This window comes from Cotesia typhae, unplaced genomic scaffold (assembly GCF_013202065.1).
Source record: "Cotesia typhae breed Kobodo isofemale line unplaced genomic scaffold, CoteBio_Ctyphae contig_69, whole genome shotgun sequence".
Classification (NCBI taxonomy): Eukaryota; Metazoa; Arthropoda; class Insecta; order Hymenoptera; family Braconidae; genus Cotesia; species Cotesia typhae.
In genome coordinates this window covers 855,594-869,214 of record NW_027423763.1, presented here as the reverse complement: position 1 = coordinate 869,214, position 13,621 = coordinate 855,594, and the positions used below count along the sequence as shown (strand labels likewise).

The 13,621-nt window shown below is 40.6% G+C and overlaps 2 protein-coding genes across 14 annotated transcripts in view; one reads left to right on the top strand and one right to left on the bottom strand.

The window, feature by feature from the left end:
- Eph (Eph receptor tyrosine kinase) overlaps nucleotides 1-13,621 on the top strand; it is a 92,191-nt gene that overhangs the window by 49,060 nt on the left and 29,510 nt on the right. For all 11 annotated transcript variants that reach the window (XM_074251383.1, XM_074251391.1, XM_074251389.1 and 8 more), the window contains one exon: nucleotides 6,331-6,410. In XM_074251383.1, coding sequence (XP_074107484.1) covers nucleotides 6,331-6,410 — 80 coding nt within the window. The remainder of the gene's footprint in view (nucleotides 1-6,330; nucleotides 6,411-13,621) is intronic.
- The window catches only part of LOC141532849 (uncharacterized), a 95,353-nt gene that overhangs the window by 63,037 nt on the left and 18,695 nt on the right, over nucleotides 1-13,621 (bottom strand). The window lies entirely within an intron of this gene.

The window sequence follows — 13,621 nt, the reverse complement described above, 5'->3', positions numbered from 1 at the left end:
TCCGTGGGATATTTAACTTAGACAGTTATAAGACGATAATAACAATAATAACGATAATAAATGTTGGGACAAGGACTGCTTAATTGTAAATCACGTAGCTAATGGTTTGGGGGTAATCCGAAAAGGTGTGTTGCGCAGCAAGGAGATGGAGGATGGAGGATGGAGGATGGAGGATGGCATATGCAGACAGAGTTTGCTGGAAACACGGATTGAGGCGAGGAGGCGATATTCTATGCGGGACAGGGAGAAAGTACACCGGGGAAGTAAGTACACGGCTGTCAGTAAAGGTGCATGCGTACACGCTGTCACAGCTTGTACCAGAGAGAGCTCCGATCTCTCTGGTGTAGAGCCATAAGATTCTACAGGATGGAATGGCACATACAAACGCACTTATTTACTTACACTAATCCACAGATATCGTTACACACAGCAGCATGTGTGAGTCTGTTCCAGACTACAGCGACCTCGTACAAAGTACCCAGGGTGAAGCCGCTTCGGACTCATCCATGTATCCTCTATGGGTGAGCGTTTGTCTGTATTGTGAGGCATCAAGACATAAAGACACGGGAAGATGAGCCAGAATGAGATGGAGACCGCTTTAGAATGGGATGGAGAGACGATCTTGAAGTGGGGACCACCTACGTTCTTATGACCTGCTCGTGCCGAGATCCTGTACATTCACTATTTTATTTGGACTCTAAAAATGTTGCTGGCAACGCAAACGAGCGCTGTGTCTTGTGTCATCCGGGCACCCATCACCTGACCAGAAAAAAACACGGGAATAAACGCCTACTCCGTGAGAATATCAAAAACCGCTCAACAATTTGTCTGAATTGGGAATTTAAGTCAAGATGATCGTTGGTCAGTCCATCACACCTACGGCATTCCATTTATCTTTGTTTTTAGTGCGTTTTAAATATGTTGGGAGAATTTTCCAAAATGGAGAGAAAAAATTCGGAATTTTCTATTTTTTTTTTATAAATCATGGCAATTTTCGTGAAAAAAATTCGACTTTAAAATTTGATTTCTGGCTAAATGGTGAGAGATAAAAAAAAATTTCCCAGATCTTTTCTGTAGTAGTGCACATTTCCTATAAAAAAGGTATCTTATCATTTTTCCGTATCTCTGATATTTAAGCTAATTATAGCATTTCATCCATTTCTTCTGAAGAAATATAACAATTTGATAGAATCTTGAATTTTGGAGATTTGCAAAGATAACAAAAGACCTAAAACTCTTATTAGAGACTATTTAGAGCTTACAAGCCCTAAGCACTAAATCAAGCAATAACAAACCTCACACCGCTTTAAATTCTCAACTCCTTAAACTTATATCAATATTACCCCTCCTTCCTCTCACAGCAACCAGCTAAGTAAAGTATAAAGTATAAAGCGCGTCTTATATACGAGCAATTTGAGTTGGCCCGAGAAACCAGAAACCAGTTCGGAATCAGTTATCAACGGGTGTTATAAAATACACTCGGATATGATGCGCGTCCAATCAACATGAATTCCAGTTGAAGTCATGTGACTCTCGGCTCTTCCATCTACCGTCATTTAGCAGTAAAGTTCATACCATTTCCCTTTGTTTCCTTTTCTTATTTAATCTTCCTTCCCAGCCGTACATACTTATGCATATTTGTGCAAACACAAATAAGGATTGGTGATGCATACGGTTTAAATCTCACACTCGACGGGCTTACTCGGTCACCTAATTGACTCGGTGTGGGCCTTACGTTGGCGTTTCTGTCGACTGTTAACGAGCAGTAACGTATTTTCTCCACCGCATTATTGTATGATATGCATAAGCATAATGTACACACTAAAGATACCTCCACATTCATCCTCGGATAACCTGATCCTGATTCAGCTTCTTCTTCTCGTTTTCATCCAGAGCACCAGAACCAGCCGTAACTACCATGACTACCATCAGCCCCGGGGTTTGATATTCACCTGCCTCGAATACTTGGCTTTTCATCAGCTGTCACCATTCCACGACGAATAATAGATTCCCGTAAATTCAAACTATGAAGCTGCACTGTGTTCTAAATGAAGGAGTTGTTTACAGCAAAACTGGAGAAGATTACTGGGATTCTCCAGTTCTTCTGGAGATTTATGACACCTCGTCGTTATGGGTCTTTGTCATACTGGGGCGTCTTAGTCCTACTCTTCATCTTTGTGCACAAAAAAGGAAAATAAAAAAAGAGAAAATGACCTTCCGTTGCTGGTTGACAACTACTGTTGCTTCCGTAGCTTTTACGACTAAGTTGTTGGTTGTTTCTGTTGATATTGTTGTCGCTTTTCGCGGTGTGACTTTTTAACGGGTGGATCTTTTACGATATTACTAACAAACCGTGGATAATTCATTGCTTGTTCGAAAGCGTACTGTGGAAAAACCTTGGGCGTAATCACCTTATAGATTCTAGGGTGAGGGTAGTTTGGTTTGAGGTATTTTAAACTATTGCTGCTAACGCTTTTGGTATTTTTATTGCCTCAAGGCTAAAGGGACGCTTACATAATAGAATAGAAGTAACGCTACTTCATTTTGCTGAATAAACAGTCAGCTTAGGGACTTTTTGTGGTAATGGAAAAATACACAAACTTTGTTCGAGTACATTTTTGGGAAAATGTCAACAAAAAATGGTTACTTTTAGTATCGATTTAGCGTAATCGATAGTGTGAGGGAACATTTTTATAACTTTACGCTTTGATGTTAATTTTAAAAGAGAGCAAGTTTTTTTTGGTCTGATTGATAGCCAAAAATTTTTAAATAATCGTTTTTTTTTTTATATAACTTATTACCCAACGGTACAATACAAGAAATTTTAGCTTCCATCATGAATTTTGATTCTTGCTATTAATATTGACTAAAGATTTTAGAAATTAGAATAATCATAACCATAATTAGAAACTTGATCGCCATCTTGACTGAAGTTTTGATCACTTGGTTCCGCAGTAATGGTTAGAGCATTTGTCAAATGACAAATTGGTTTTGTCGCGAACTAAAATTACTGTAGACAGCCACAGAATTAATATAATATATTCATAACCGCTTGGATATTATGAATTCTAGACGTGCGTTATTTTAAGGTTAAACATATATTTGCACTGTTGTATTATTTACGTCCTATTATTTCTGCTCATAACCTCAGAATAACAGACGGCAAAACGGGTGGATTATAATAATTATTCGCGTCCATTATTATTAAATAATTAATAGTCTCGTAAAAAATTCAGGAAGTTGATGATTTTCAATCGATTAAATACCTTGAGAATAAAATTTACTCCAAGAAGGACTTTATTTACATTTTTAATGAAAAAAAAAAAAAAAACTTTTTCATGGCCAAAATAGGTGTAAACCACCGAAAAAAATGTGATTGAGCCTCAAAATGGCGCTCAATTATTATTCCGGGCGCGCGAGGTCTAAGTATCCCAGAAAAACAGCTGACTCTTCTATCCCCGAGAACAATAACCCCCAAAAACGTGATTTGACGCGTTTAGCAGCTCATTATTGGCATTTTTTTTATTTTTCATAATTAAAATCCCCATTTCTCTATAATATAGCACACTATCGATTAATATTCGTCTCATTATCTCCCACTTTACTAAATATTTTTCCCCGAATCTAAAATAATTAAATTTTAAATGAGCTGACCAAAAAATCCTTCTTTTTTTTCTATAAGTCTATTTATAGATCGAAATCACTGAAGCGTTCAATAAATATGAATGAATCTATTTCACCACATACCCTCCTCTATATAATTTATAAAAATAAATGCACCTTCCCTCAATTAATTAATTAACCAGACCTCTTTCAAGTGTATTAAATATTAACTTAATTAAGCATGAACGTCTGAGAAAATAAATAGAATATCAAATGATTTGATAACTTTTAATTTAATTCAAGACGTTAAAAATAAATTAGTAATTAATCTACCATCTACCGGTTGATCACCGAGTCAACAAACGAGTTTGCAGAAAGCACACACACATACTCAGCGAATTTGTTAAAAAAAAAATATTAGCAGGTTGCGCATTAACGTAAAAGCCATACGCGATTGTTGGATCTATCTCTCTTTCACAAGTTATCCCTGCGAATTGGTTTCTCCTTCTCCTCCCCCTCCCCCTCCAGTACCCTGGTTCACCCGTCGGCTTGGAAATCTGATACGACATGATAGTCCCAGGCCGCAGTATTGATCTCTACCACTTGGGATTATAAAAGTAAAGGTGTACCTATGTATAAGCCAGCGCCAGAGAGTGGAGAATGGAGAGCGAAGTCAACCACAGGGATCCACCCCACCTCGGGTCTCTTTTACGACGCACCGACTGTGTACGTCTAGTATAGTGTAGGGTTTATTTTATTTTATTTAGATTTTATTTCACATGTTCCACCAACAGGGATATTTTATGTATATTATTATTTCGGTACCGTCACTAGTGAATTTAAATTTGGCGTGATTACTCCCGCCATATATGTGTGCAATATCGCATCGAAGAAAAGGACGAATGAACGAACGAACGAACTGGATAGGGAGCGTCAGCCAAAAATAAAAGACAACCGTGTAAGAACCGCTCGAGAGGGTGTGGACAAGGCTGTATGCATACCGTCACACCCGGGTTGAATTTAAAATTTAAATTCCCTCCCCAGAGACACACCGGGTAACTCCTCGTCATCACGTTGTACCACTAAGACTATTTGCTGGGAGGAATATATACAAGGTAACACGCCGTAAACTCCAATAGGCGAAGGGAGGATTCCGAATTGCGAAAAAGGTGATTTCTCCTGGGTCATTTTCTCGAGAGCTAAACTAAACCAAATTATCCTGGGTTCTTAGGTGGAAATTACTTCTTAGGTGGAAATTTCATGCGTTAATGGAAAACGAAACATTAATTTTGTGATTTTTTTGTGGATTGATTTCTGCTCAAAAAAAGCTAAAAAAAAAAATCAATTATTTCCATATTTGGCCTTGATAAAATAATTTGCGATGTTTCCAAACTCAGAATAATTACCAATTCGCAGAATCTTGAACATAGTCATCAGCATCCTTTGTCTTGTATCTTCTGGTATAACTAACCCACCGTTGGTGTCATGTGACACGTGTTCACGTCCGCCTTGCTCACCCAATCTACGAATGCCGTCATCTGGGACCCTTCGTGTTCACGTCGATCCTTCAACATGTCTTAGTACGTGGGTGCGTACAACTCCCTTTCCCAGGATCGAGCAACTAGCATTAACCAGAAGTACACTGGTAAGTCCAGGCATCTATCCTTGGTGAAGACATCTCAAACATAAGCATGAGGATCAGAGACTTATTCCGAGGTGCCATCATCCAAGTATGTAGACTTTCACCTCAGCTGTAACGATCTCGTCTCGATAACGACCACGTCTCCATAATTCGAGAATATATTATGGAAAGTGGACGAGTCGGTTGTTGGACAGGATGATGAACGTCACAGGCTTGATAACGAACTTTATCTTGATGTTCATCAAAACTACCATCCAGCATCATCTACCATCTACCAGAGCTAGCGTAGTAAACATCCGTACAATGATAATTATTGTGATTATTATGATGATGTGATGTGATGTGGTGATGAGGATCCACCGAGGCTCCAGCTCTAGCTTGTACTGATAATGATAATGATGACGATGATCATGCGTGAGAGTATACGCCAGAGAGTTTACGTTGAATTGTCGTGGAATTTGACATTACACGAGACTACTGGCTAGTGATGGTGATGCTGATGCTGATGGTGTTGCTGTCGGTGTTGCTCGGAATAGGGCTGATATGGAAAGGGGTAACAGTGTGTTGTAGTGTGTAGTGGCTGGGGTTGTACGAGCACCGGTCGATACCGAGACTAACACATTCTCATCTCCTTTTCTCTCGCGCCCGCGCTACGCAAACGCGACTGTGTCTTTTTCTCCATCCACATTCACATCGACATCCACATATCCATATCATATAGTCGTATAGATACATGTATTGCTGGTCTGGTGTCTCTGAAGGTAAAAGCAAGGCAACACCGATTTTTTTTTCTTGCTCACAAGCAAAGCTACAAGCTCTTGCACGGTCGAAGTTCTTCTCTCCTTTTTTCTTGGTGTTTTTTTTCAGATTTATTCTTTGCAGCAGCACCACCAGCACTTCATAACCATGCTCGTCTGCATCTGCTGTTTGGCGAGACTGTCACGAGTCGATGACACTTGGAGACGAACCACATTGCGCAATACGCATGTACTGACAAGCTCTCATTTCAGCTTGACAATATTTTATTATAATTATTAAATATGATGCTAATATTTTAATTTTTTTTTTCCTATTTTCTGTTGCAGTTGTTCTGCTGGATACCACGACTGAAGAGATTCTCGATTGGACCAAGTTCCCCTATGGACCGCAAGCCACGACGCCTGGCGTAAGTACCTTGTACCTCGTAGATAATTGATAATTGGCTCGCAATATTCCTGATTGGAAAGTAATACCATATTTAACCGCTCGCGGTTGGATAGTACCACTATCAGGAAGGGAGTTTTTAATTGAAATTTAGAGAAAATACAAGGGTTAACTCTGATATTAAGCTTTCGAGGGAGAAGGTGGAATGGGACTTTGGGAATTAAGCTCGGAAATAGGACGGCGCCTTAAAACTGTAGCCAACACTGATTGGCAATAGGTTGATCACATTTGGTAATCTGTTCTTAGCGGATCAGGATCAGATTTATAAGAATAGGAAATTGGTATCCCGTTAAAGTTGGCTCGTGTGAGTGCATTAACGGGAGCAGATAAAAGGCATTATTCCGAGAAATAATCGGTGAATCAGGTTCAGAAGCACACACACGTTATAGGTCTACTCGTTGCGCATACGTGGGCTCCCGCTGATCTCTGGTACTCGGTGCCATGTTTGTTTTTCAGTTGTTAAGCGCCCAGCGGGCCGCCAGACAGGTTTAAATCAGCCTCTCTCACCCCTCCTCCCACCTTATTTCTCATATCTCTTTTTATCTTTATCTTTCTCGTTCTTCTTATCCTACTCAGAGCTCCTCTTTCTCACACGGTCGCTCATTTGAGTACGAGGACTCGTGGCAAGCTGAGCCCACGAGTAGTTTCTTCGGGCTAACAAATTGCTTTTTCTCCAATGCCCAAATTAGAGAGAATAACCAACGAGCAAGATGACGATCACCATGATAATGATAACAATAACGACGACGACGACGACGATGACGACGATGATGATGATGGTCATAAGCAAGAGAGAGAGAGAGACAGACACCAGCCAAGCGGCTGGTTCTTGACCCGGGTGCTTGACGCGCGAGGAAAACCCAAGTAGACGTTAGCATGTCAGCGTTAATCGTCCGTGGATAAGTTCGGAGGCTAAACTCAAAGAGCCGTCTGGTAATGGTGCTTTACCCTCGAATACCAAGAAGCAATCAGGACAATTCACACCTCCTCTCTTGTATGCTCTTGACTAATTACCGGAGGATGAAAGAGTTGAAAGACGGTAGTTTTTAGTTATACCGAGAATTCCCGTAAACCAGCCTAGATGCCAGATATCTAGCGTCTAGATACAGGTCAGGAGTCCAGGAAGTAACTTGATCCTTCTTGGGAATTGCCTCGCGAGGTCGGATCTGACATATCCTCAGATCGAGATAAAACGTCTTAGACGCACGTGCATACTATAACGGATTAGCTCCCTGCCAAAGCGGATCACACATGTATCCTCTCTAACACACACGCCAGTTGTATGCCTCGAATGCCTGGGATGATTGCTTCATATATACCTACCCGGCAGCTGGATCATCCAGTTTAGAAATGATGCAGCTAAATTTATCCAAACGTGACAGATCTCGGTTAGCCATTGATCCACTAGATTAGATGGAATTCTAGTTTGGATACCTGATCAGCGCCTAGCTAAAGTATTATCACCTAAATCACTATCATCATCAGTGCTAATCTTGGCTACTCTTCATTAATACTTACCATAAGAATTTCCAGAATTATAATTGCTAATTCTAATTAAGAAACTAGCTAGGTTCATCGACAGGGGAAACGGAATACCTCAAAGGAATCCGAAATCTAGTGCTCTAGGAATTAGTCGTTAATTTATCTCACATTGGGTCCCCAGAAATGAGTCTCCCAGAAGACATTTAGATGCAGATGATGATACTGGGTAGAAACGAATGAACGGATGAGCGAGCGACGGATAGACACACGATAAAGATACTGAGTTAGGGATTGTATTATGCTGGTAGACGTCGAAGAACTAAAACTAAAACAGTGGAGGGCGAGCTTGAAGCTGGCTTAAAGTAAGTATAGACACAGCAGACTGTTCACTGAGTAGTTGTAGTGGTACGGGACGGAGTACATACCAGAGAATGGAAGCAGCAACAGCAGCAAAGTTGTGTTCGCGATAGATGTTACGGTATGATAGGGAGATAGGGTTGACAAGACGCCTCAGCCACGTGCGCAGGCACGTCTTATCGGAAAGTTTAGCTCTATATATACACACGGATAAAGGGAATCAGCGGGCTGTAGTTCGCCGAACCGGGTTTTCTTATGGAGATGAGTGCAATATCCGAATAAGAACCTAACCGTGAACCTTCGTCTTGTACATCTTGTACATTTATAAATTTATATATATATATATATATATATATATATATATATATATATATATATATATATATATATATATGCATACTAGCGCTCAGATCTCCGCTCCACTCCCAGCGTTCTCTTTGTCTTCACCTTTCCACCCACCCGGTTTAACTCTTACTCTAACCTTTCCCCATCAGGTTGTTCAAATAGTCGAGGCTAATTCTGTTTGGGCTGTTTGTTCCAACGCTCCTTGTGCCTTCGGGCTGTAGCCGTGTATATTAATAACTCTGCGCATCGGCGCCCACCAAAGGTAGCGAACTTTATTGCGTTAACAGTGGTAATTTATTTCACAAAGAACCCGGGAATTGGTGTACCGAGAAAGAAGATAAAGATAAACCCCAAGCTATTGCGTACGTTGAGATAAATATTCCCGTATATGTTCTTCAAGATAATTACCCACCGATCCAACGCTTATTGCATATCTAATTACGAAACTACTTTATTAGAAAGCCGTTGGGAAACAAGATTTTCAAATTCTCATCTTCATTCAGAGATCTTGCTTCAATATCGTAAATTTAAAAATGGTATCAGTTATAGGAAAAGTGAAAGCTTTTATTTATTTTTTTTTTTCTGCCGTCGGATGAATCAAATCCGTAATCTCTTTGATAAGAGACAGTATAATAATAAACAGAAACGCACTTTACACTCTTGTACACTTAGTCATCGTCCCCCGCACTTGTGACAAAATCTAACACCTAGCCCAAACAATGAGATGCTATCGAGTGCGTAATCCAATACGTCCCACATGTTCCCTACTCACAACTCGCATACGCTTGCTATCTTATCATTATTATCAAATTCCCCTTTTTATCCTGATCCAGCCCCCGCAAGAATAATATCATCATCGATTTAGCCAATACCTTCCCTGCAAATTCAAACGAGAATAACACGATATACTATATCTGTATCGATAAACCCGATGCGTGCGTAGCGTCTATCACTCTCAGTATCTTTGTTTCTCGTTCTGGTTGGTATTATATTCTCTCAATACACACTAGGAACGTGTAGGCCCCTCTGAGTCAGCCGTATCCGTCGGTAATTTATCAACCGGATCGTTTTAAAACTGGCTCGTGAAGAATGACGCCTTATCTTCACCCTCGACAGCCAAGTGTTGATCTATATGCATGTATCTACATCCACATATTTATACTCAACTCGCATACTGGCCAGCTTTGTCATTCATATCACTGTATTTATTGAAGTTTTTATTTATCGACGTCATATATGCTTCCAGTATACAGATATACACGAGCTAAACAAATCTCGTATCGATTACTGATTTTTCATCGAGACACCGCAACAGAGACGAATTGACGACTTAGTTGCCAATCGATAAAACCCATCCCGATATGTGAGACATAAACACTCAATCTTTGTTGCAATTGTATTGGCATGCCGTTTGACTTTCATTCCTTAGAATTTTATCGGCGTACATCCAATTGGATGTGTATCGTCATCCAGCTCACCAGTGATCGCTCGTCATCAACTTTACGATAAGCTTTAGCACCAACGTATTATATCCCCGGGACACTTTACGACGCACCATTCACATGCGAAAGAATTACTCCTCATATAAATAACTTGCATGTTACGAGAATAAAATATAAAAGAACGAGAACAAGAGAAGATGGAAGAGGAGGAGGAGATAGAAGAAGCTTCTTCTTATTCCTAACGCTAGATCCTAAAAATCTCGAGCGTATATCAAACGGCAAATCATAATCGGCGAGGTATAAGATTATTCTTATTATAATTCTTGTTTTCGACGGATAATGTCGGGTTTCACTGGCACGCCATCGGATAGATGCTAATTTTTGGTGATGATCCAACCCAACTTAGGATCCACATTCCATCAACCGGGCTGGCAATCATGACGGACCATCACGTAGATAATGAATTCGTCAGATTCTTATTCGTCCTTTCAATATTTCTCTTTGTCAGGCTGTCCTCGCCAGAATGTGTCTCCCATAACGATATTGTAATACCAAACCGATAACGTTGTTCGCAGATGATGATCGGCCAGCGGAATGACAAGTGAGAGATCGGTTATTCGATGTGACTTTCGCTTGGAGCAATCAGCTCACAGCAGTCATCGTTCTGCCATCCACCCATTTCGATCTTCATCTCGACATCTTGATCATTTTCAGCTCTGCTATCTTCATTGGCCAACTTTTTTTTTACGTGACAACACCTGGAAGATTATGTTAAGCAGTATCTCCACCCGGATTTTCATCACTAACTAGATTATCGATACTATACTCTACTAATCTAACAAGTCCAGTTTTTTTGTCCCGGAAGTTGCTCTGGAGTGTCATAGTGACAATGACTGATTCCTGGCGTGGCGATAAAATATATTGCCAGATCATTTATTATAATAGATATCGTTTTAACTGCCCGAGTTACTTATTTATATTTATAGGCATGCTGCTGTATGTATGAGCGTTCATATATGCATACATACATACATACAAAGCTTTGGAAGACAAAGGATCAGTGATCAGTGGTGATGTCCATTTCTCTCTTGGAGACACTTGGATAGACGCGTGGGTTGAATTCCAACTTATTAACATTTAATTTGTAAATCACTGTAATTTATTTCCATCGGGTTCAATTCACAAACGTAGTCCGTCACTGACGTACCATCGCTCATTGTTTCACTTTACACGATAACTAAATACAACTTATCAACAACTTTGTCATCAGTGTTTATCATTTTCATGCTTCAGCATTTCGTCTCTCTTTACGCGGTGTATCCACAATATATATATATATATATATATATATATATATATATATATATATATATATATATATATATACAGATATAGTCTTCTTCCTTCCTCCTTCTCTGCTGTTATATACACACACTTGAGGTCTTTTTTTTTTAGATTCCTTCCTTCTTATTTGTCTCTTTTTTCTTGTTGGCCTAAGACAGGGATACCGGAGACTAGTCATAAAACTCGAGGCGTCTCGAGTTATTTACGAACTAGAAGCACGGTGTGAGCTTGGAGAATGCGTTAATTAAAAAGGGAAAAGGGAATGGGGGCGCGATAAGCTTATAGTCGAGGAGGAGTCAGTGTATAGTATAGGACCAGAGAAGAGAAGAGAAGAGTTTAATTCTAGTACGGCATCCAGAATTACCCGCCATTTTCCAGACACCTCAAATCAATCGTTTCCGTCAGTATCGCTACCGCTAGCATCGCCATCGCCATCAGCATCAGCACCATCAGCTTCACACCATCGAGAGAAGGAGTTCCTCTTATAAACTATTTTCTGAAATACTAGTCGCGTGTGTAAGATTAAACTCAATATAAGCTCGGTTATTCTACACACACACACACACACACACACACACATATCCGTATCCAGAATGCTTTTTTAGTATTAATAAAAGTGCCCTGACAAAAAATGGAAAAACCCGTAAGGCGAAAGGCAAAAGGAAATTTAAACTAGGCGCTGAGGTTATTAAACTAAAGGCGTAGGAAAATATCACGTTTTTATATTGATAAAGTTTGTGATGGAGGAAAAAAATAAAGAACAAGTAAAGCGGAGCAAAAAAAAACGCTGACTGGAGCATATGGACGCAGTTTACCTGGAAAGTGGTGCAAGTTATGCAACCACACAAATCGCATTGGGAATCCCCCAAGAGGTCGGAAAGGCACGTACACAATCGATCGGGGTGCATACAGAGCCAGCTCCCGTGAATTACCGGATAAATCCTAACCTGACCGACAACAAGCACGTACTTCTGATGATCCAAACTCCAGTACTGTGTGCGACGGCGATAATAATGGTTAAAGGGGGCGAAACTTGGACGGGAGAGTACTCGTGGGGCTCCCTTTGGGGGAGAACGCACTGAGTCTTTTAAATCCATTGTGCACGTGCGTGTCAGCTATTGTTGTAACCTGCTCAGAGTATCAAAGCCAGACGGCAAAGGAACCCAGCATTAAAATAAAAACAAATAAAAGTTTTGGTTTTAAAAATATCTAAAGTGTATCTTAGGATGAAAAACTATTCGAGTCATCAGCTTCGAGGAATTTCAAATCATAAAGGCTGCTCCAGCTTGGAATACTAAACCTCCTCGGGACCCAGGTGAGTGTGTGGATACAATGTGTGTGTGTGTGTGTGTGTTGATATTTTTTCCCACTGGCTGTATAAATAATCTACAATCCAAGCTCACTCATGAGCCCTCTTCCTGCTCACTACTCCGCACGTTGAAAGTTTCTCAGCAGAGTTCGTCAGATCTCGGTTACCCAGACGAAGACGAATTAATAGGACTTGCGAGCGGAATACGTATGATCAAGTTTACTTAACAGAGTGGAGTAGTATATATCTCCAAGTTCGGGTGAGTCGTAGGATACCTACGAGCAGGAGAATCAGAGGTATGGAAGAGACGATGAAAAGAGATGGAGATGGTTATGCTGGGAGAGAATGAAGATCAGATGCGTCTTGAATATAAGACGCCCTGAGGCCTAAAGTGAAGAGGACACGAGAAAGATCCCTGATGCCTTGATGATGTCACCGGGAGTACGTGATCGAGGCTGATGGTTGTCTGCATCAGTAACATATGTCCCATTCCCAGCGCATAAATTCCCGTCCGATCAGCATACGTATACACTGGAGTAAAGTGGAAGCTCCAAGTAATATTGGGATCGTAATAGAGTAGCAGTTGTAAGCCGAGTTGAAGCAGTCGCTGGAGGAGGAGGTTTCCTTGAGGTGGAGTACCATCAAAGTGAATCGAACCCAAGTGATAGCAAGCGTCGGGCGTACAACCAGCTCTTAATCAAACAACGGAACATCCCGTGTCCGAACAAATTTGCCTAGGGAAAATTTCGCCTGTAGCTTCTGGAGCGGGATCTAGATCTAGCTCAGGGAGACTACTGACTAGAGACGTCGACACAAGGGTTCACCAAACAGCAAATTGGTTGACGACGGCAAAGAGTACTTTTGTAGCACAGCCCGGGAGATATACTGTGGCAA